The following is a 24363-nucleotide window of genomic DNA, read 5'->3' on the forward strand; positions in this document are numbered from 1 at the left end:
CAGATTATGAGGTTGAATCATCGAGTCGCTTCGTCGGCCATTGAACGATCGTTTCAGGTCGCTCTGTTTTTCAGTTGGGTAATTACCATTCTCATTTAGGTGTAGTCGAGTCGGGCATTTTCTTCGCAACACAGAGGAGTGTACGTATCATTGTTGCCAGACCATAATGGTCGGAGTCGATTCGTAAGCTCCATAGAGGCACACAACAAAGTTCTTTGATCTAGAGATAGTCTTAGTACTTTAATTAATATTTAGGACATGTACATGCGCGACGTCGGTAGCGTCCTTTTAAACTTACCGTACATTCACAAATAATTTAAAACTCGTCTGCTGTGTACCATGCATTGTACTCCTCCTTAATCCAAACATGCCAATATATATCGCTTCTGCTTTTGCTTTGCAAAATACCTTTTCTTGTAACCAAATATAATTCAGTGTCAAATAAATAAATTTGCAATTCAAAATTTTCTTTCATTGCAGTTTATCCCTGACCAACAATTTATCCAATCAAATAAATCCGCTCATGCTGGCAAAATCTTTCAATAATCTGCCACAAATTAAGCAATCAAACAATAAAGTAATAAACAAATTGGCATGTCTTCGAAACGAAATTACAAACGTACAGTAAAACAAATGTACGAGTACGCTCATAAAAACAAACAATCTTCCTTCCAAGTTGTGGTGTAAACATTGAGTGTGAGACAGGAGCATTTCAATTTGTCATTACGTTTTAAACCAACATACACAATCTCTTCAGCAAATATCTAACTGTCCTCCAGCTACTCCTACGCTTTGAATTGCTCTTCAGCTTTTTCTTCAAAGCTAATCTAAAGCCACAATTTATTATTATTTGCTTTCACTTTTCATTAGCCAACAACAAATGCGATAAATAAGGGATGTGCAGGAGTTATGCTCTTCAGCATAAGGTGACCAACAAAATTTGGCAAAGGCAAGAACAACGAGAATTGCAACAAGATTTATATCGGGACTACGAAGCGAAATTTAAGCACCAGACTAGGAGAGAACGAGGCTGATATAAGAAAACAAAAACACAGCACAGCACTATCACAGCATGCAATAACAAACAACCACACAGCTGATTTTGCCAACACAAGAATACTAGATAAGGAACGAAGAGAAAAGACGAGATATACTTTAGAGAGCCTACGTATAATGCAGAAAAGGGAATATACGATTAACAAGAAAGAAGATACCGATGAAATATCCGCGACTTATTTGTTATGTTTATAGTTTAGTTTAGTATGACAAGAGTACCACGAATGATGGTATCAACATTGTATATTTATGTTTTTGTAAAATTTAATGCAACAATATCATTGTTTAGTTTTTTTAACGTAAATATTTAATGTGACAAAAATCTAGCATTTTCAGTGTAAGTTAGATATAAATAAAATAGACATAAAGAAAATCTTAGCGAAACGTTGAGCTGTAAGGTGGAAAAAGCTTTGTCTTATTCGCACCCCACATAAATAGATCAGACCAGCTTATTATTTATAAAATTAGGTAAAATTTGATTTCTTTAATAAGGGGACACTTTTATCTTTTGCTTGATCATGTCAACCGCCGAATGGAATATAACCCTATCTAGGTTGCGTTTACGAAAACGCCCTATACCAAAATTTAATCAAAACGCTCTATCCCAGCACAAGGTACACATTTTGTATGCTGAGGTTAGACGTTTTTGAAACAATTGGAGCTCAGCTTAAATCAAATTTTTATATGCGGAGTTTTCAAATTTTTCATAATTTCGGACTTATGCTTCACTTTATTAAAAAATAGATGTTTTAGTTTACTTTCCACAGACTAGTCGCACAAATTTGTGCAGGGTATGCACAGACATTACGTATGTAAGTACATATACAACATGCCTAGGTGATTTTATTTGTGTTTTTTTCTTTCTTCTTTTTCTTCGACTTACCAATCCACTAAGGCTAGTCTTATTTCCGACAATTCTATTATGACTTGCGATTATAATCAAATTCTCTACGGCTCCTTGTAATTCTCTGGCAGTGCAATTGGTTCCTTTGGCCGAGATGTAATTCCACCATGGTGCACCCATACTCTCATGCAATATCCACGCATAGTCAGCACCAAACATACGTAAACGAAATGCTTCACATAACACTTGTGGCGCCAAATCCTGTGAAAAGCTGCCGATAATAATGCGCGTATCCGTTTCCTGTGGAAATTGCAGGTTGTTGTTAATATGGTCGTTAACCGGCAATTGTCAGTGTAATGAAAAAAGAAGAATAGACAAAATTTTACTGCAAAATGATGAAAATACAAAGAGCATAGGAAATGAGTTTTTTTGCAACAGGTTTTTTTTAATTGTTTGCTCAACACATAGATATATCAAATTGTAAGAACGTAACAACAAAGGGAGAAATAAGAGTACCGCTTCCCAATGCAGCCGGTTCTATGTACCGGAGCGACTCGGGATTTTTCCCGACCAAGGTCTGTTATTTCAGTATAACCCCATTTAATTTGTTTCGTTCCTCCCACAAATTGTCATTCCCCCAGCAGATCCTTGCAGCGGGACTGCGCCACATTCTCCTGCTCCAGGAAGGTATGGAACCTAATACGGGACCTGTACCTGATCCCGGTCCGGAGAAATCTTCTTAGGACGGTTACACTCTTGTCAGTGTGTCACGTGCAAGGGATGGTTGCATCGGACGGGAGTTCTGGAATAGAACCCAAAACCCGACGCCCTCATAACTTTAATAAATCTTTTATGGCTCCTTTCTGTTCACGTGTAAGGGTGTATCTTAGTCTGCGCCTTAGCGCCCCCAACTACCTTCTAGCAGCCCCCCTATTCAGCAAGCCCCAACAAGTAGCCACAACAAGTACTCCGACGGGTTTCATCATGTTATGCTGCCGGGTCGCACACCAAACTACACCGGATAACCCAATGCTTACCCAGGGACGTCTAGTCCCAGAGCGTAGTAACCCGTCCCCCGCTGCACTTCAGAATACTGCAGTTAAAATGTAATGGGTTAACTGGGAAAATCGCGGAGATAGTTGATTTCATGAAGAATTGCAGCGATCCAAAAGAACAAACTCACAGCAAGATATGCTTTGCAGACCTGCTATGGTTATATGGTTGGGGACGAAATAGCGTTTAGCGAAATTGCTAAACGAGCGGCTCCACCACCCTCGGGGTCCTGGATAGGAGTAGGAAGGATGGAGCCATATCCCGAGAGGAGTGGCCGTGGGTCGCCAGCGCCATATCAGCGGCCTATATGACCGCTGTTATGGAGAGTCCAGGTCCGCGACCATGCTTCGAATACTCGGGGTGGTATCACGGATTTAGACTGATTACTTGTGCTGACGAGCGGTCGACCTGTATATTTAAGAGAATAATTTATTTGGTTGGGGAGGTCTGGAAGAGAGCCAGGCTCGAGGCCGTGGAACGGAGGGATCTCCCCCTTCGACCAAGTGCTCGAGTGTGGTTGCCTGCCGGACCCTCTCAGCCGGAGAAAATATTGGAGCTGATGCGTTACTTCAACCCGAACCTTCCGACGCATAACTGGAGGGTCCTCAGAGTAGAGGAGGCTGTTGGGCCACGTCGGCAAGTGCTGATTCTGCTAAAAGCAGAGTCCACCGGTCCTCTCTGTGACACGAGGGGGGTTATCTCCTATGGTCTCGAGCGTGTGGTTCACAAAATCTATCTTTATTTACTTTTATTGTAGATGGGGGAATTTGTATATGTAATAGGGGAATGACCCGACTTTTATTACTGCGGTAAGGGAGGAGGTCCTGGACCTCACCTAGGTTAGCAGAGAACTGGAAGATCGGATATCTGGCTGGAGGGTTCTCAAAGAGCACTCCTTTTCTGATCACCGATATATTCAGTTCTCGGTGAACGAAGAACGTCCCGGTAAAATATCTTTTAGGAACTCTAAAAGTACCAACTGGGACTTGTATTGTAGGAAGCTGGGAGAGCTATTGCCTGAGTCGCCTATCGTTGGTTCGGACCTGCCCGAATCTGAGATAGACGGTCTGGTGGAAAACTTCACGTCGACAAGCAATAGCGCCTTTCAACTGTCCTGTTCATTGAAAACTTACAGGGGGAAGGGCAAGCCGCCCTGGTGGTCTGATTCTCTCGACGACCTAAGAGCGTCCAGTAGGCGGCTCTTTAACAGAGTCAGGAGGAGTAAATTACCCTCGGACTGGGAGCTCTATAAGGTGAGTGTGGGGATTTATAATTATGAAATAAGGATAGCCAAGCGAGATTCGTGGCGAAGCTTCTGCGAAAACGTAGAAGGCTGCAATGAATCCGCGAGGCTTAGAAAGATACTCTCTAGAAATCCCGCCCCTCGGGGGTATCTGAGAGATGATGGTGGGAACTGGTCGGTGAGTAGCGAGGAATCCCTAAAGCTTTTACTGGACAATCATTTTCCCGATGTCCCATTTGCGCAGGGATCTTCGCCTTGCAGAAATGCCTGCCATTCCACTACGGGAAAGTCAGATATCCTGGGCTATAAGTTCCTTCAAGCCCTATAAGTCTCCCGGCCCGGATGGCATCATTTCTGCGCAGCTTCAAAAGTCTTTGGGGATTTCCTGCCGCTGGTTGGCCATCATTACACTAACTGCCTTAGGCTTAACTATATCCCTAAGTCGTGGCACACGGTTAGGGTCATCTTCATCCCGAAGGCCGGCAGGAGCTCTCATGTATCACCTAAGGATTTCAGGACTATCAGCCTCTCGTCGTTTCTTCTAAAGACGTTTGAGCGGTTGATTGACCTGTACCTAAGGGAGAGGATTCCTCGGGGGTTACTGTCGGCATCACAGCATGCCTACTGTAAGGGCAGATCGACGGAAACGGCTATCCAATCGATTGCACAGCAAATAGAGGGGTCCCTAGAGCACAAAAAGTTTGCTCTGGGTGCCTTTCTAAACATCGAGAGGCTTTTAACAATGTATTACGGGGGCAATCGAAAGAGCTCTGGTGGGCATAGGAGTCGAGGCGACTCTGGTTGAATTTATTGGCAGAATTGTCGCAGCTGAGTGGGGAGGGCCATAACTGAGAGGAAGGTGTGCACGAGCCCGCCACAGGGGGATGTCCTATCTCCTCTGCTCTGGGTTGTGGTAGTCAACGAGCTTCTTGTGGAGCTGGAAGCCAATAGCTGTAGGGTGGTTGCTTATGGAGATGACCTAGCTATCCTAGTCAGAGGAAAATTTGTGGACACCCTGCGCGATGTTCTGCAGGGCTACCTGGATACTGTGGCTAGGTGGGCTGAGTCATGTGGATTGGCGGTCAACTCGGGAAAAACAGAATTGGTTCTTTTTACCAGGAGATATAAGATACCCGAATTCAGAACTCCCTCGATTGGAGGGGTACCGTTGGTACTTTCTGACAGGGTTAAATATTTGGGGATTGTTCTGGACAAGAAGCTGTCCTGGAGAACAAATGTGGAAAATAGGGCCAGGAAGGCCGCGGTTGCCTTGTATTGCTACAGGGGGGCTATCGGAAAGAGATGGGGGCTCTCGCCAGGAGTAGTCCACTGGCTTTATGAGATGGTGGTCAAACCGATTCTGATCTATGGGGTGCTGGTCTGGTTGAAAGCACTGGGCACGGCGAGTACTTCAAAAATGTTAGTGTCAGTGCAACGGACGGCGCTGATTGGTATCAGTGGCGCTCTGAGAACAAACCTACCTTGGCACTAAATGTCATGCTGGACAAATATCCAGTAGATATTGCGGGAAAGGCAGCCGCGGCCCGGTCGTTGGTTAGCCTTCCTGATATGGGTTATGGGCTTTCTGACTTCGGACACTCTAGCCTTCTTACTAGTTTCGACTTTATCCCGCACAGGACCGACTATTGTATGCCGATGACCGCTTCCTATGCAACCTTTACCCCAGTCATTCCTCAGAGGGAGGAGTGGGGAAGAGGAATTATCTGGGGCATGGGACCAGTTAACTTGTTCACGTATGGGTCGAAGTTGGACGGAAAGGTTGGCGGGGGGGTCTTTTGTCAAGAGCTAAATGTAAGCCGCAAGTTTAAGCTGGCTGATCACTGCAGTGTATTCCAAGCGGAAGTTGCTGCGATTAAGGATGCGGTGGATGAAATGCTCTCCAGCGTTTTTTTTTAAACCAGGGTTTATTTAAAAGTAAATGAAAAGAAACCCAAATTTGGTACAAATTAAAAAAAAAAAAAATTTTTTTTCTACAGTTTTTGACGATTGCCAATTTTTGGCGAAATTTCGTATATTTGCCTCATGTACATCAATAACTTTCCTTGCGTGAATATTCCAAGATGAGGCAATTAATCGTATACTACTGTGGTGTAGAGAAAAAATTAACAAACGGGTATGAAATATTTGACGGTTACCCGGTTTCATATTTTTCCCGATATCTCTAAAACCGGGCTTCGGGTATCAACAAAATTTTACCTAAATATACCCCACATAGATATTTACATCCTGACAAAATTTCAACACAATCGGTTAAGAAGTATTTAAATAAGTAAAAAAAATTTAAGGTTTTCCGGGTTTACATTTTTATCAATATCTCCAAAACCGGATATCGGGTATTAAAACTTGTTTACCTAAACATACTTCGTTCACATATTTATATGTTTTTAAAGTTTCAAAAGAATCGGTGGAAAGGTGTTAAAATAAATGTGTTGAAAACTTTGCAGTAAAAAATATTTGGCGGTTATTCGGTTTTATATTTTTACCGATATCCACAAAACCGGGTCTCGTGTATCAAAAAAATGTTATACAGCTAATAGCTGCATATATCTCCATATTTTGTTAAAATGTCGATATAATCGGTAGTGAAGTGTTGAAATAAATGTATATTTAACATTGCGACCTCAATTTATATATATTTTGCTCGATCTTTTGACTATATATTTTTGAGGCATTATGTAAGACGAGTAACGGCGATGCACTATAGCCCCAATTTACCCCTCAATGTTCCTAACAAAAGGATATTTGCGTGTTACCATGCTTTACAAAAAAAATTGTTTTCTCCAAAAAAACCTAAGTTTGGCGGATTTCCCATATACATGTATATATCTAATATCTAATCTAATATCTAATCTAATATATATTATAAATGGGAAAGTTTGGATGTTAAGATGTTTGGATGTTTGGATGTTTGGATGTTTAGATGTTTGGATGTTTGGATGTTTGGATGTTTGGATGTTTGGATGTTTGGATGTTTGTCCAGACGTTTGTCTTTGTGACTCAATAACGCAAGAACGGCTGGACCGATTTGGATGAAATTTTGCACACATATAGACAATAGTCTAGAAGGATCTACTAGCTATATATTTTTCAAAAGGGGCGTGGTCCCCGCCCCCTAGGAACAGTTATAATTTAATTATTATATTTTTTCGTCTTTGCGACTGAATCACGCCAGAATGGCTACACGGATTTTGATGAAATTTGGGACACAGACAGTAGTCTACTAGCGAAATTTTTTTCGAACATGGAAAGAGGGGTGGGGGTCCCACGACCCTTCGAGAAATTATTTTTCATAATTTTTACACATTATAACTTTACGTATACTGGCCTTCACCAATATCACAGACTCAAGGGGTCAAATAAGTCGAGGGCTTACAAAGTAAGCAGTGACACCCTCCGCCCGCCCCCCTTTATCTCCCCCTCTGGTGTAAAATCCATAAATTGTTATAACTCAATCTAAATTTTCTCCTAAATCAATAGTTTTTGGTATCTGGTACATACAGGACGAGATCTAGACAATTTTGGAGGAACGATCAGTGGTCCTCTCCTCTACTCCCGCCATCCGCCCTCCATCAATTGTTTTTATTAGCACGCTTTTATTAGCTTTACCTGTATGTTTTTATCTAACTTTTTATTCGCTCCAATGCGCCTGCTGCCTTATTAACATGGTTTTATAATTAGCTTCACCTTATTTGTAATCCCGTAAGGGTCATATCGAGACCCTTCCGGGATCATTTCTGGATGGTTTTCGGGATCGGTCCGGGATTACGCCGGGGTAATTTCGGGACTTTTTCGGGACTATTTCGGGATCATTTTGGGACCCTTCCGGGATCATTTCTGTATAGTTTACGGGATCCGTCCGGGATCCCGTCGGGGTTATTTTGGAACATTTTCGGGACTATTCCGGAATCATTTCGGGACTATTTCGCGATCATTTGGGGACCCTTCCGGCATCATTTCTGGATGGTTTTCGGGATCCGTGCGGGATCTCGTCGGGGTCATATGGGGACTTTTTCGGGATCATTTGAGGGCTCTTCCGGCATCATTTCTGGATGGTTTTCGGGATCCGTCCGGGATATCGTCGGGGTCATTTGGGGCTTTTTCGGGATCATTTGGGGGCTCCTCCAGCATCATTTCTGGATGGTTTTCGGGATCCGTTCGGGATTTCGTCGGGGTCATTTGGGGACTTTTTCGGGATCATTTTGGGGCTCATCCGGCATCATTTCTGGATGGTTTTCGGGATCCGTCCGGGATCCCGTCGGGGTCATTTCGGGACTTTTTCGCGACTAATACGGGATCATTTGGGAACCCTTTCGGCATCATTTCTGGATGGTTTTTGGGATTCGTCCGGGATCCCGTCGTGGTCCTTTCGGGACTTTTTTTCGACTAATACGGGATCATTTGCGGACCCTTTCGGCATCATTTCTGGATAGTTGTCGGGATCCCGTCACGGTCATTTCGGGACTATTAGGGGATCATTTGAGGACCTTTCCGGCATCATTTCTGTATTATTTTCGGAATCCTTTCGGGATTCCGTCAGGGTCATTTTGGGACTTTTTTGGGGCTAATACGGGATCATTTGGGGATCCTCTAGGGGTCGTTTCGTGACTTTTTCTGTTTTATTTCGGGATCATTTGGGGACCCTTCCGGCATAATTTCTTGATGGTTTGCCGGATCCATCAGGGTCATTTCGGGACCATTTTGGGATCATTTGGGGACCCTTCCGAGATCATTTCTGGATCCGTCCGGGATGCCGTAGGAGCCATTTCGGGATTTTTTGTTACTTTTCCGGGATAGTTTTTGGACCCTTCCGGGATCATTTCTGGATCTGTGCGGGATCCCATCTGGGTCATTTCCGAACTATTTCGGGATCATTTTGGGATCCTTCCGGAATCATTTCTGTATGGTTTTCGCGATCCGTCGTTGATTCCCTCGGAGCCATTTCGGAACCTTTTCTGGAGTATGTCGGGGTAATTTGGGGACTTTTTCGGGATCATTTGGGGCTCTTCCGGCATCATCTCTGGATGGTTTTCGGGATCCGTGCGGGATCTCGTCGGGGTCATTTGGGGACTTTTTCGGGATCATTTGGGGGCTCTTCCGGCATCATTTCTGGATGGTTTTCGGGATCCGTCCGGGATATCGTCGGGGTTATTTGGGGACTTTTTCGGGATCATTTGGGGGATCTTCCGGCATCATTTCTGGATGGTTTTCGGGATCCGTCCGGGATCCCATCAGGGTAATTTCGGGACTATTAGGGGATCATTTGTGGACCTTTCCGGCATCATTTCTGGATAATTTTCGGTATCCGTCCGGGATGCCGACGAGGTCATTTCGGGATTATTTCGGGATCATTTGGGATACCTACCGGCATCATTTCTGGATGGTTTTTGGGATTCGTCCGGGATCCCGTCGGGGTAATTTCGGGACTTTTTCTCGACTAATACGGGATCATTTGCGGACCCTTTCGGCATAATTTCTGGATAGTTGTCGGGATCCGTTCGGGATCCCGTCACGGTCATTTCGGAACTATTAGGGGATCATTTGAGGACCTTTCCGGCATCATTTCTGGATAGTTTTTGGAATCCTTTCGGGATCCCGTCAGGGTCATTTCGGGGCTTTTTCGGGATCATTTAAGGATGGCTTTCAGGATTCGTCCGGGAACCCGTCAGGGTAATTTCTGGACATTTCCGAGACTATTTCGGGATCATTTTGGGACCTTCCCAAGATCATTTCTGGATGGATTTCGGGATTTGTCCGGGATGCCCTCAGGGTCATTTTGGGACTATTAGGACCGTTCCGGCATCACTTCTGGATGGTTTTCGGTATCCGTTCAGATTCCCGTCGGAATAATTGCGGGACTTTTTCGGGATCATTGGGGTCCCTTCCAAAATCATTTCTGGCTGGTTTTTGGGATTCGTCCGGCATCCCGTCGGGGTCATTTCGGGACTTTTTCTCGACTAATACGGGATCATTTGCGGGCCCTTTCGGTATCATTTCTGGATAGTTGTCGGGATCCGTTCGGGATCCCGTCACGGTCATTTCGGAACTATTAGGGGATCACTTGAGGACCTTTCCGGCATCATTTCTGGATAGTTTTTGGAATCCTTTCGGGATCCCGTCAGGGTCATTTCGGGACTTTTTCGGCATCATTTAAGATTGGTTTTCAGGATTCGTCCGGTATCCGTCAGGGTAATTTCTGGACTTTTCCCAGACTATTTCGGGATAATTTTGGGACCCTCCCAAAATCATTTCTGGATGGATTTCGGGATCTGTCCGGGATGCCGTCAGGGTCATTTTGGGACTATTAGGTGATCATTTGAGGACCTTTTCGGCATCACTTCTGGATGGTTTTCGGTATCCGCTCAGGATCCCGTCGGAATTATTGCGGGACATTTTCGGGATCATTTGGTGTCCCTTCCGGCATCATTTCTGGCTGGTTTTTGGGATTCGTCCGGCATCCCGTCGGGTTCATTTCGGGACTTTTTCTCGACTAATACGGGATCATTTGCGGGCCCTTTCGGCATCATTTCTAGATAGTTGTCGGGATCCGTTCGGGATCCCGTCAGGGTCTTTTCGGAACTATTAGGTGTTCATTTGAGGACATTTCCGGCATCATTTCTGGATAGTTTTCGGGATCCTTTCGGGGTCCAGTCAGGGTCATTTCGGGACTTTTTCGGGATCATTTAGAGATGGCTTTCAGGATTCGTCCGGGAACCCGTCAGGGTAATTTCTGAACTTTTCCGAGACTATTTCGGGATAATTTTGGATGGATTTTGGGATCAGTCTGGGATGCCGTCAGGGTCATTTTGGTATTAGGTGATCATTTGAGGACCTTTCCGGCATCACTTCTGGATGGTTATCGGTATCCGATCAGGATCCCCTCGGAATCATTGCGGGACTTTTTCGGGATCATTTGGGGTCCCTCCCAAGATCATTTCTGGATGGATTTCGGGATCTGTCCGGGATCCCTTCAGGGTCATTCAGGGGTGCGTTCGAGATCCCGTCAGGGTCATTTCGGGACTTCTTCGGGAATATATCGGGATCATTTCTGGATGGTTTATGGGATCCGTCCATGACCCCTTAAGGGTCATTTCGGGACTATTAGGTGATCATTTGAGGACCTTTCCGGCATCACTTCTGGATGATTTTCGGTATCCGTTCGGGATTCCGTCGGAATCAATGCGGGACTTTTACGGAATCATTTGGGATTCCTTCCGGCATCATTTCTGGATGGTTTTCGGGATTTGTCCGGGATCCCGTCGGGGTTATTTCGGGACCTTTTCGGGGCTAATACGGGATCATTTGGGGATCCTCTAGGGGTCGTTTCGTGACTTTTTCTGTATTATTTCGGGATCATTTTGGGACCCTTTCGGCATAATTTCTTGATGGTTTGCCGGATCCATCAGGGTCATTTCGGGACCATTTTGGGATCATTTGGGGACCCTTCCGAGATCATTTCTGGATTCGTCCGGGATGCCGTAGGAGCCATTTCGGGATTTTTTGTTACTTTTCCGGGATAGTTTTTGCACCCTTCCGGGATCATTTCTGGATCTGTGCGGGATCCCATCTGGGTCAATTCCGGACTATTTCGGAATTATTTAGGAATCCTTCCGGAATCATTTCTGTATGGTTTTCGCAATCCATCGTGGATCCCCTCGGAGCCATTTCGGAACTTTTTCTGGAGTTAGTCGGGATAATTTCGGGACCCTTCTTGGATATTTTCTGGATGGTTTCTGAGATCCGTCGGGGAGCCCGTCAGGGTAATTTCGGAACTTTTTCGGGACTATTTCGGGATCAATTTGGTACCCTTCAGGCATCATTTCTGTGTGGTTATCTGGATAAGTCTAGAATCGTGTCGTTGTCATTTCGGGTTTTTTTGGGACTACTTCGGGAACTTTTGGAAACACTTCCGGGGCGTTTCTGGATGGTTTTCGGGATCCGTCCGCGATAGCGTCGGGGTCATTTCGTGGCTTTTTCTGGATAATTTCGTTATCATTTTGGGATCCTATCAGGTTATCAGCTCATAAAGTTCTTTTTTTACTCAATTACAAAAATAAAATGCATTAGACAGAAAAACAATTTTAAACAGATAACTTTATAAGCAGGCTAACGTGAATAGCCCACATATTTCATTTTCTCCTTGCGGACGGGGCCGCGGGTAATGGCTAGTATATATTATAAATGGGAAAGTTTGGATGTTAAGATGTTTGGATGTTTGGATGTTTAGATGTTTGGATGTTTGGATGTTTGGATGTTTGGATGTTTGTCCAGACGTTTGTCTTTGTGACTCAATAACGCAAGAACGGCTGGACCGATTTGGATGAAATTTTGCACACATATAGCCAATAGTCTAGAAGGATCTACTAGCTATATATTTTTCAAAAGGGGCGTGGTCCCCGCCCCCTAGGAACAGTTATAATTTAATTATTATATTTTTTCGTCTTTGCGACTGAATCACGCCAGAATGGCTACACGGATTTTGATGAAATTTGGGACACAGACAGTAGTCTACTAGCGAAATTTTTTTCGAACATGGAAAGAGGGGTGGGGGTCCCACGACCCTTCGAGAAATTATTTTTCATAATTTTTACACATTATAACTTTACGTGTACTGGCCTTCACCAATATCACAGACTCAAGGGGTCAAATAAGTCGAGGGCTTACAAAGTAAGCAGTGACACCCTCCGACCGCCCCCCTTTATCTCCCCCTCTGGTGTAAAATCCATAAATTTTTATAACTCAATCTAAATTTTCTCCTAAATCAATAGTTTTTGGTATCTGGTACATACAGAACGAGATCTAGACAATTTTGGAGGAACGATCAGTGGTCCTCTCCTCTACTCCCGCCATCCGCCCTCCATCAATTGTTTTTATTAGCACGCTTTTATTAGCTTTACCTGTATGTTTCTATCTAACTTTTTATTCGCTCCAATGCGCCTGCTGCCTTATTAACATGGTTTTATAATTAGCTTCACCTTATTTGTAATCCCGTAAGGGTCATATCGAGACCCTTCCGGGATCATTTCTGGATGGTTTTCGGGATCGGTCCGGGATTACGCCGGGGTAATTTCGGGACTTTTTCGGGACTATTTCGGAATCATTTTGGGACCCTTCCGGGATCATTTCTGTATAGTTTACGGGATCCGTCCGGGATCCCGTCGGGGTTATTTTGGAACATTTTCGGGACTATTCCGGAATCATTTCGGGACTATTTCGCGATCATTTGGGGATCCTTCCGGCATCATTTCTGGATGGTTCTCGGGATCCGTCCGGGATCCCGTCGGGGTACTTTCGGGATCATTTGCGTACCTTCGAGAGATAAATTCTTGATGGTTGCCGGGATCATTACGGGACTTTTTCAGGGTTATTTTGGGTCCCTTTAGGCATCATTTCTGGATGGTCTTCGGGATTTGTCCGGCATCCCGTCGGGGTCATTTCGGGACTTTTTCGCGACTAATACGGGATCATTTGTGGACCCTTTCGGCATCATTTCTGGATGGTTTTCGGGATCCGTGCGGGATCTCGTCGGGGTCATATGGGGACTTTTTCGGGATCATTTGAGGGCTCTTCCGGCATCATTTCTGGATGGTTTTCGGGATCCGTCCGGGATATTGACGGGGTCATTTGGGGACTTTTTCGGGATCATTTGGGGGCTCTCCCGGCATCATTTCTGGATGGTTTTCGGGATCCGTCCGGGATCTCGTCGGGGTCATTTGGGGACTTTTTCGGGATCATTTTGGGGCTCATCCGGCATCATTTCTGGATGGTTTTCGGGATCCGTCCGGGATCCCGTCGGGGTCATTTCGGGACTTTTTCGCGACTAATACGGGATCATTTGGGAACCCTTTCGGCATCATTTCTGGATGGTTTTGGGATCCGTCCGGGATCCCGTCGGGGTCATTTCGGGACTTTTTCGCGACTAATACGGGATCATTTGGGAACCCTTTCGGCATCATTTCTGGATGGTTTTCTGGATCCGTCCGGGATCCCATTAGGGTAATTTCGGGACTATTAGGGGATCATTTGGGAACCTTTCCGGCATCATTTCTGGATAATTTTCGGGATCCGTCCGGGATGCCGACGAGGTCATTTCGGGACTATTTCGGGATCATTTGGGATACCTACCGGCATCATTTCTGGATGGTTTTTGGGATTCGTCCGGGATCCCGTCGTGGTCCTTTCGGGACTTTTTTTCGACTAATACGGGATCATTTGCGGACCCTTTCGGCATCATTTCTGGATGGTTTTCGGGATCCGTGCGGGATCTCGTCGGGGTCATTTGGGGACTTTTTCGGGATCATTTGGGGGCTCTTCCGGCATCATTTCTGGATGGTTTTCGGGATCCGTCCGGGATATCGTCGGGGTCATTTGGGGACTTTTTCGGGATCATTTGGGGGCTCTTCCGGCATCATTTCTGGATGGTTTTCGGGATCCGTCCGGGATCACATCAGGGTAATTTCGGGACTGTTAGGGGATCATTTGTGGACCTTTCCGGCATCATTTCTGGATAATTTTCGGTATCCGTCCGGGATGCCGACGAGGTCATTTCGGGATTATTTCGGGATCATTTGGGATACCTACCGGCATCATTTCTGGATGGTTTGGGATTCGTCCGGGATCCCGTCGGGGCCATTTCGGGACTTTTTCTCGACTAATACGGGATCATTTGCGGACCCTTTCGGCATAATTTCTGGATAGTTGTCGGGATCCGTTCGGGATCCCGTCACGGTCATTTCGGAACTATTAGGGGATCATTTGAGGACCTTTCCGGCATCATTTCTGGATAGTTTTTGGAATCCTTTCGGGATCCCGTCAGGGTCATTTCGGGGCTTTTTCGGGATCATTTAAGGATGGCTTTCAGGATTCGTCCGGGAACCCGTCAGGGTAATTTCTGGACTTTTCCGAGACTATTTCGGGATCATTTTGGGACCTTCCCAAGATCATTTCTGGATGGATTTCGGGATTTGTCCGGGATGCCCTCAGGGTCATTTTGGGACTATTAGGTGAGCATTTGAGGACCGTTCCGGCATCACTTCTGGATGGTTTTCGGTATCCGTTCAGATTCCCGTCGGAATAATTGCGGGACTTTTTCGGGATCATTGGGGTCCCTTCCAAAATCATTTCTGGATGGTTTTTGGGATTCGTCCGGCATCCCGTCGGGGTCATTTCGGGACTTTTTCTCGACTAATACGGGATCATTTGCGGGCCCTTTCGATATCATTTCTGGATAGTTTTCGGTATCCGTTCGGGATCCCGTCAGGGTCTTTTCGGAACTATTGGGATATCATTTGAGGACCTTTCCGGCATCATTTCTGGTTAGTTTTCGGGATCTTTTCCGGGTCCCATCAGGGTCATTTCGGGACTTTTTCGGCATCATTTAAGATTGGTTTTCAGGATTCGTCCGGTATCCGTCAGGGTAATTTCTGGACTTTTCCCAGACTATTTCGGGATAATTTTGGGACCCTCCCAAGATCATTTCTGGATGGATTTCGGGATCTGTCCGGGATGCCGTCAGGGTCATTTTGGGACTATTAGGTGATCATTTGAGGACCTTTTCGGCATCACTTCTGGATGGTTTTCGGTATCCGCTCAGGATCCCGTCGGAATTATTGCGGGACTTTTTCGGGATCATTTGGTGTCCCTTCCGGCATCATTTCTGGCTGATTTTTGGGATTCGTCCGGCATCCCGTCGGGGTCATTTCGGGACTTTTTCTCGACTAATACGGGATCATTTGCGGGCCCTTTCGGCATCATTTCTAGATAGTTGTCGGGATCCGTTCGGGATCCCGTCAGGGTCTTTTCGGAACTATTAGGTGATCATTTGAGGACATTTCCGGCATCATTTCTGGATAGTTTTCGGGATCCTTTCGGGGTCCAGTCAGGGTCTTTTCGGGACTTTTTCGGGATCATTTAGAGATGGCTTTCAGGATTCGTCCGGGAACCCGTCAGGGTAATTTCTGAACTTTTCCGAGACTATTTCGGGATAATTTTGGAACCTTCCCAAGATCATTTCTGGATGGATTTTGGGATCAGTCCGGGATGCCGTCAGGGTCATTTTGGTATTAGGTGATCATTTGAGGACCTTTCCGGCATCACTTCTGGATGGTTATCGGTATCCGATCAGGATCCCCTCGGAATCATTGCGGGACTTTTTCGGGATCATTTGGGGTCTCTCCCAAGATCATTTCTGGATGGATTTCGGGATCTGTCCGGGATCCCGTCAGGGTCATTTAGGGGTGCGTTCGAGATCCCGTCAGGGTCATTTCGGGACTTCTTCGGGAATATATCGGGATCATTTCTGGATGGTTTATGGGATCCGTCCATGACCCCTTAAGGGTCATTTCGGGACTATTAGGTGATCATTTGAGGACCTTTCCGGCGTCACTTCTGGATCATTTGGGATTCCTTCCGGCATCATTTCTGGATGGTTTTCGGGATTTGTTCGGGATCCCGTCGGGGTTATTTCGGGACCTTTTCGGGGCTAATACGGGATCATTTGGGGATCCTCTAGGGGTCGTTTCGTGACTTTTTCTGTATTATTTCGGGATCATTTTGGGACCCTTTCGGCATAATTTCTTGATGGTTTGCCGGATCCATCAGGGTCATTTCGGGACCATTTTGGGATCATTTGGGGTCCCTTCCGAGATCATTTCTGGATCCGTCCGGGATGCCGTAGGAGCCATTTCGGGATTTTTTGTTACTTTTCCGGGATAGTTTTTGCACCCTTCCGGGATCATTTCTGGATCTGTGCGGGATCCCATCTGGGTCAATTCCGGACTATTTCGGGATCATTTTGGAATCCTTCCGGAATCTTTTCTGTATGGTTTTCGCGATCCATCGTGGATCCCCTCGGAGCCATTTCGGAACTTTTTCTGGAGTTAGTCGGGATAATTTAGGGACCCTTCCTGGATATTTTCTGGATGGTTTCTGAGATCCGTCCGGGAGCCCGTCAGGGTAATTTCGGAACTTTTTCGGGACTATTTCGGGATCAATTTGGTACCCTTCAGGCATCATTTCTGTGTGGTTATCTGGATAAGTCTAGAATCGTGTCGTTGTCATTTCGGGTTTTTTTGGGACTACTTCGGGAACTTTTGGAAACAATCCGGGGCGTTTCTGGATGGTTTTCGGGATCCGTCCGCGATAGCGTCGGGGTCATTTCGTGGCTTTTTCTGGATAATTTCGTTATCATTTTGGGATCCTATCAGGTTATCAGCTCATAAAGTTCTTTTTTTTACTCAATTACAAAAATAAAATGCATTAGACAGAAAAAAAATTTTAAACAGATAACTTTATAAGCAGGCTAACGTGAATAGCCCACATATTTCATTTTCTCCTTGCGGACGGGGCCGCGGGTAAAGGCAAGTATATTATATATGTGAAGATGTTTGGATGTTTGTCCAGACGTTTGTCTTTGTGACTCAATAACGCAAGAACGGCTGGACCGATTTGGATGAAATTTTGCACACATATAGCCAATAGTCTAGAAGGATCTACTAGCTATATATTTTCCAAAAGGGGCGTGGTCCCCGCCCCCTAGGAACAGTTATAATTTAATTATTATATTTTTTCGTCTTTGCGACTGAATCACGCCAGAATGGCTACACGGATTTTGATGAAATTTGGGACACAGACAGTAGTTTACTAGCGAAATTTTTTTCGAACATGGAAAGAGGGGCGGAGGTCCCACGACCCCTTCGAGAAATTATTTTTCAATAATTTTTACACATTATAACTTTACGTATACCAATATCACAGACTCAAGGCGTCAAATAAGTCGAGGGCTTACAAAGTAAGCAGTGACACCCTCCGCCAGCCCCCCTTTATCTACCCCTCTGGTGTAAAATCTATAAATTGTTATAACTTAATATAAATTGTCTCCTAAATCAATAGTTTTTGGTATCTGGTACATACAGAACGAGATCTAGACAATTTTGGAGGAACGATCAGTGGTCCTCTCCTCTACTCCCGCCATCCGCCCTCCGTCAATTGTTTTTATTAGCACGCTTTTATTAGCTTTACCTGTATGTTTCTATGTAACTTTTTATTCGCTCCAATGCGTCTGCTGCCTTATTAACATGGTTTTATAATTAGCTTCACCGTATTTGTAATCCCGTAAGGGTCATATCGAGACCCTTCCGGGATCATTTCTGGATGGTTTTCGGGATCGGTCCGGGATTACGCCGGGGTAATTTCAGGACTTTTTCGGGACTATTTCGGGATCATTTTGGGACCCTTCCGTGATCATTTCTGTATAGTTTTCGGGATCCGTCCGGGATCCCGTCGGGGTTATTTCGGGACTTTTTCGCGACTAATACGGGATCATTCGGCATCATTTCTGGATGGTTTTCGGGATCAGTTCGGGATCTCGTCGGGGTCATTTGGAGACTTTTTCGGGATCATTTCTGGATGGTTTTCGGGATCCGTCCGGGATCTCGTCGGGGTCATTTGGGGACTTTTTCGGGATCATTTGGGGGCTCTTCCGGCATCATTTCTCGATGGTTTTCGGGATCCGTCCGGGATCTCGTCGGGGTCATTTGGGGACTTTTTCGGGATCATTTGGGGGCTCTTCCGGCACCATTTCTGGATGGTTTTCGGGAACCGTCCAGGATCTCCTCGGGGTAATTTGGGGACTTTTTCGGGATCATTTTGGGGCTCTTCCGGCATCATTTCTGGATGGTTTTCGGGATCCGTCCGGGATCCCGTCGGGGTCATTTCGGGACTTTTTCGCGACTAATACGGGATCATTTGGGAACCCTTTCGGCATCATTTCTGGATGGTTTTCGGGACTTTTTCGCGACTAATACGGGATCATTTGTGAACCCTTTCGGCATTATTTCTGTATGGTTTTCGGGATCCCATCAGGGTGATTTCGGGACTATTAGGGGATCATTTGGGAACCTTTCCGTTATCATTTCTGGTTAATTTTCGGGATCCGTCCGGGATGCCGACGAGGTCATTTCGGGACTATTTCGGGATCATTTGAGATACCTACCGGCATCATTTCTGGATGGTTTTTGGGATTCGTCCGGGATCCCGTCGTGATCATTTCGGGACTTTTTCTCGACTAATACGGGATCATTTGCGGACCCTTTCGGCATCATTTCAGGGTAGTTGTCGGGATCCCGTCACGGTCATTTCGGGACTATTAGGGGATCTTTTGAGGACCTTTGCGGCATAATTTCTGGATTGTTTTCGGAATCCTTTCGGGATCCCGTCAGGGTCATTTTGGGACTTTTTCGGGGCTAATACGGGATCATTTGGGGATCCTCTAGGGGTCGTTTCGTGACTTTTTCTGTTTTATTTCGGGATCATTTGGTGACCCTTCCGGCATAATTTCTTGATGGTTTGCCGGATCCATCAGGGTCATTTCGGGACCATTTTGGGATCATTTGGGGCCCTTCCGAGATAATTTCTGGATCCGTCCGGGATGCCGTAGGAGCCATTTCGGGATTTTTTGTTACTTTTCCGGAATAGTTTTTGGACCCTTCCGGGATCATTTCTGGATCTGTGGGGGATCCCATCTGGGTCATTTCCGGACTATTTCGGGATAATTTTGGGATCCTTCCGGAATCATTTCTGTATGGTTTTCGCGATCCGTCGTTGATTCCCTCGGAGCCATTTCGGATCTTTTTCTGGAGTATGTCGGGGTCATTTCGGGACTTTTTCTCGATTAATACGGGATCATTTGGGGACCCTTTCGACATCATTTCTGAATAGTTTTCGGGATCCGTCCGGGATCCGGACGGGTCATTTCGGGACTATTTCGGGATCATTTGGGGTACCTACCGGCATCATTTCTGGATGGTTTTCGGTATCCGTCCGGGATCTCGTCGGGGTCATTTGGGGACCTTTTCGGGATCATTTGGGGCTCTTCCGGCATCATTTCTGGATGGTTTTCGGGATCCGTCCGGGATGCCGTCGGGGACATTTCGGGACTTTTTCGCGACTAATACGGGATCATTTGGAACCCTTTCGGCATCATTTCTGGATGGTCTTCGGGATCCGTCCGGGATCCCGTCAGGGTAATTAGGGAATCATTTGTGGACCTTTCCGGCATCATTTCTGGATAATTTTCGGTATCCGTCCGGGATGCCGACGAGGTCATTTCGGGATTATTTCGGGATCATTTGGGATACCTACCGGCATCATTTCTGGATGGTTTTTGGGATTCGTCCGGGATCCCGTCGTGGTTATTTCGGGACTTTTTCTCTACTAATACGGGATCATTTGCGGACCCTTTCGGCATTATTTCTGGACAGTTGTCGGGATCCGTTCGGGATCCCGTCACGGTCATTTCGGGACTATTAGGGGATAATTTGAGCACCTTTCCGGCATCATTTCTGGATAGTTTTCGGAATCCTTTCGGGATCCCGTCAGGGTCATTTCGGGGCTTTTTCGGGATCATTTAAGGATGGCTTTCGGGATTCGTCCGGGAATCCGTCAGGGTAATTTCGGGACTTTTCCGAGACTATTTCGGGATCATTTTGGACCTTCCCAAGATCATTTCTGGATGGATTTCGGGATTTGTCCGGGATGCCGTCAGGGTCATTTTGGGACTATTAGGTGAGCATTTGAGGACCTTTCCGGCATCACTTCTGGATGGTTTTCTGGTATCCGTTCAGGATCCCGTCGGAATAATTGCGGGACTTTTTCGGGATCATTGGGGTCCCTTCCGACATCATTTCTGGATGGTTTTTGGGATTCGTCCGGCATCCCGTCGGGGTCATTTCGGGACTTTTTCTCGACTAATACGGGATCATTTGCGGGCCCTTTCGGTATCATTTCTGGATAGTTGTCGGGATCCGTTCGGGATCCCGTCAGGGTCTTTTCGGAACTATTGGGAGATCATTTGAGGACCTTTCCGGCATCATTTCTGGTTAGTTTTCGGGATCCTTTCCGGGTCCCATCAGGGTCATTTCGGGACTTTTTCGGCATCATTTAAGATTGGTTTTCAGGATTCGTCCGGGATCCCGTCAGGGTAATTTCTGGACTTTTCCGAGACTATTTCGGGATAATTTTGGGACAATCCCAAGATCATTTCTGGATGGATTTCGGGATCTGTCCGGGATGCCGTCAGGGTCATTTTGGGACTATTAGGTGATCATTTGAGGACCTTTCCGGCATCATTTCTGGATGGTTTTCGGGATCCGTCCGGGTCCCGTGGGGGTCATTTCTGGACTTTTTCTCGACTGATACGGGATCATTTGAGGACCCTTTCGGCATCATTTCTGGATGGTTTTCGGTTTCCGTCCGGATCCCGTCAGGGTCATTTCGGGGCCCTTTCTCGACTAATACGGGATCATTTGGGGACCCTTTCGGCATCATTTCTAAATGGTTTTCGGGATCCGTCCGGTATCCCGTCGGGGTCATTTCGGGACTTTTTCTCGACTAATACGGGATCATTTGGGGACCTTTTCGGCATCATTTCTGTGTGGTTTTCGGGATCCGTTCGGGATCCCTTCAGGGTCATTTTGGGACTTTTTCTCGACTAATACGGGTTCCTTTGAGGTACCTTGCGGCATCATTTCTAGATGGTTTTCGGGATCCATCAGGGATCCCGTCGGGGTCATTTCCGGACTTTTTCTCGACTAATACGGGATCATTTGCGGACGCTTTCGGCATCATTTATGGTTTTCGGGATCCGTTCGGGATCCCTTCAGGGTAATTTTGGGACTTTTTCTCGACTAATGCGGGTTCATTTGAGGTACCTTCCGGCATCATTGCTAAATGGTTTTCGGGATCCGTCCAGGATCCAATCAGGGTCATTTCGGGACTATTTTGGGATCATTTGGGTTACCTTCCGGCACCATTTCTATATGATTTTGAGGATCCGTCCGGGATCCCGTCGGGGTTATTTCGGGACTTTTTCTCGACTAATACGGGATCATTTGGCGACCCTTTCGGCATCATATCTGGATGCTTTTCGGGATCCGTCCGGGAACCCGTTGGGGTCATTTCGGGGCTTTTTCTCGACTAATACGGGATCATTTGGGGACGCTTTGGGCATCATTTCTGGATGGTTTTCGGGATCCGTCCGGGATCCCGTCGGGGTCATTTCGGGACTATTTCGGGATCATTTGGGGTACCTTCCGGCATCATTTCTAAATGGTTTTCGGGATCCGTCCGGGATCCCGTCGGGGTCATTTCGGGACTTTTTCTCGACTAATACGGGATCATTTGCGGACGCTTTCGGCATCATTTCTCGATGGTTTTCGGGATCCGTCCGGAACCCGTCGGGGTCATTTCGGGACTTTTTCTCGACTAATACGGGATCATTTGGGGACGCTTTGGGCATCATTTCTGGATGGTTTTCGGGATCAGTCCGGGATCCCGTCGGGGTTATTTCGGGACTTTTTCTCGACTAATACGGGATCATTTGGCGACCCTTTCGGCATCATGTCTGGATGCTTTTCGGGGTCCGTCCGGGAACCCGTTGGGGTCATTTCGGGGCTTTTTCTCGACTAATACGGGATCATTTGGGGAAGCTTTGGGCATCATTTCTGGATGGTTTTCGGGATCCGTCCGGGATCCCGTCGGGGTCATTTCGGGACTATTTCGGGATCATTTGGGGTACCTTCCGGCATCATTTCTAGATGGTTTTCGGGATCCGTCCGGGATCCCGTCTTGGTCATTTCGGGACTTTTTCTCGACTTATACGGGATCATTTGGGGACCCTTTCGGCATCATTTCTCGATGGTTTTCGGGATCCGTCCGGAACCCGTCGGGGTCATTTCGGGACTTTTTCTCGACTAATACGGGATCATTTGGGGACGCTTTGGGCATCATTTCTGGATGGTTTTCGGGATTCGTCCGGGATCCCGTCGGGGTCATTTCGGGACTATTCCGGGATCATTTGGGTACCTTCTGGCATCATTTCTAGATGGTTTTCGGGATCCGTCCGGGATCCCGTCGGGGTCATTTCGGGACTTTTTCTCGACTAATACGGGATCATTTGGGTACCTTTCGGCATCATTTCTCGATGGTTTTCGGGATCCGTCCGGAACCCGTCGGGGTCATTTCGGGACTTTTTCTCGACTAATACGGGATCATTTGGGGACGCTTTCGGCATCATTTCTGGATGGTTTTCGGGATCCGTCCGGGATCCCGTCTTGGTCATTTCGGGACTTTTTCTCGACTTATACGGGATCATTTGGGGACCTTTTCGGCATCATTTCTGTATGGTTTTCGGGATCCGTTCGGGATCTCTTCAGGGTAATTTTGGGACTTTTTCTGGACTAATGCGGGTTCATTTGAGGTACCTTCCGGCATCATTGGTAGATGGTTTTCGGGATCCGTCCAGGATCCAATCAGGGTCATTTCGGGACTATTTTGGGATCATTTGGGTTACCTTCCGGAACCATTTCTATATGATTTTGAGGATCCGTCCGGGATCCCGTCGGGGTTATTTCGGGACTTTTTCTCGACTAATACGGGATCATTTGGCGACCCTTTCGGCATCATATCTGGATGCTTTTCGGGATCCGTCCGGGAACCCATTGGGGTCATTTCGGGGCTTTTTCTCGACTAATACGGGATCATTTGGTGACGCTTTCGGCATCATTTCTGGATGGTTTTCGGGATCCGTCCGGGATCACGTCTTGGTCATTTCGGGACTTTTTATCGACTTATACGGGATCATTTGGGGACCCTTTCGGCATCATATCTGGATGCTTTTCGGGATCCGTCCGGGAACCAGTCGGGTTCATTTCGGGACTTTTTCTCGACTAATACGGGATCATTTGTGGACGCACCATTTCTGTATGGTTTTCGGGATCCGTCCGGGATCCCGTCGGGGTCATTTCGGGACTATTTCGGGATCATTTGGGGTACCTTCCGGCATCATTTCTAGATGGTTTTCGGGATCCGTCCGGGATCCCGTCAGGTTCATTACGGAACTATTTCGGATCATTTGGGGTACCTTCCGGCATCATTTCTAGATGGTTTTCGGGATCCGTCCGGGAACCCGTTGGGGTCATTTCGGGGCTTTTCCTCGACTAATACGGGATCATTTGGGGACGCTTTCGGCATCATTTCTGGATGGTTTTCGGGATCCGTCCGGGATCCCGTCTTGGTCATTTCGGGATTTTTCGGGACTAATACGGGATAATTAGGGGAGCCTTTCGGCATCATTTCTGGATGGTTTTCGGGA

At 46.4% G+C, this 24363-nt stretch overlaps 1 protein-coding gene across 2 annotated transcripts in view; it reads right to left on the bottom strand.

The window, feature by feature from the left end:
• GABA-B-R3 (gamma-aminobutyric acid type B receptor subunit 3) overlaps nt 1–24363 on the bottom strand; it is a 70465-nt gene that overhangs the window by 24056 nt on the left and 22046 nt on the right. For both annotated transcript variants that reach the window (XM_067769816.1, XM_067769815.1), the window contains exon 4: nt 1940–2200. In XM_067769816.1, coding sequence (XP_067625917.1) covers nt 1940–2200 — 261 coding nt within the window. The remainder of the gene's footprint in view (nt 1–1939; nt 2201–24363) is intronic.

Source organism: Eurosta solidaginis, chromosome 2 (genome assembly GCF_040869045.1).
Source record: "Eurosta solidaginis isolate ZX-2024a chromosome 2, ASM4086904v1, whole genome shotgun sequence".
NCBI lineage: Eukaryota > Metazoa > Arthropoda > Insecta > Diptera > Tephritidae > Eurosta > Eurosta solidaginis.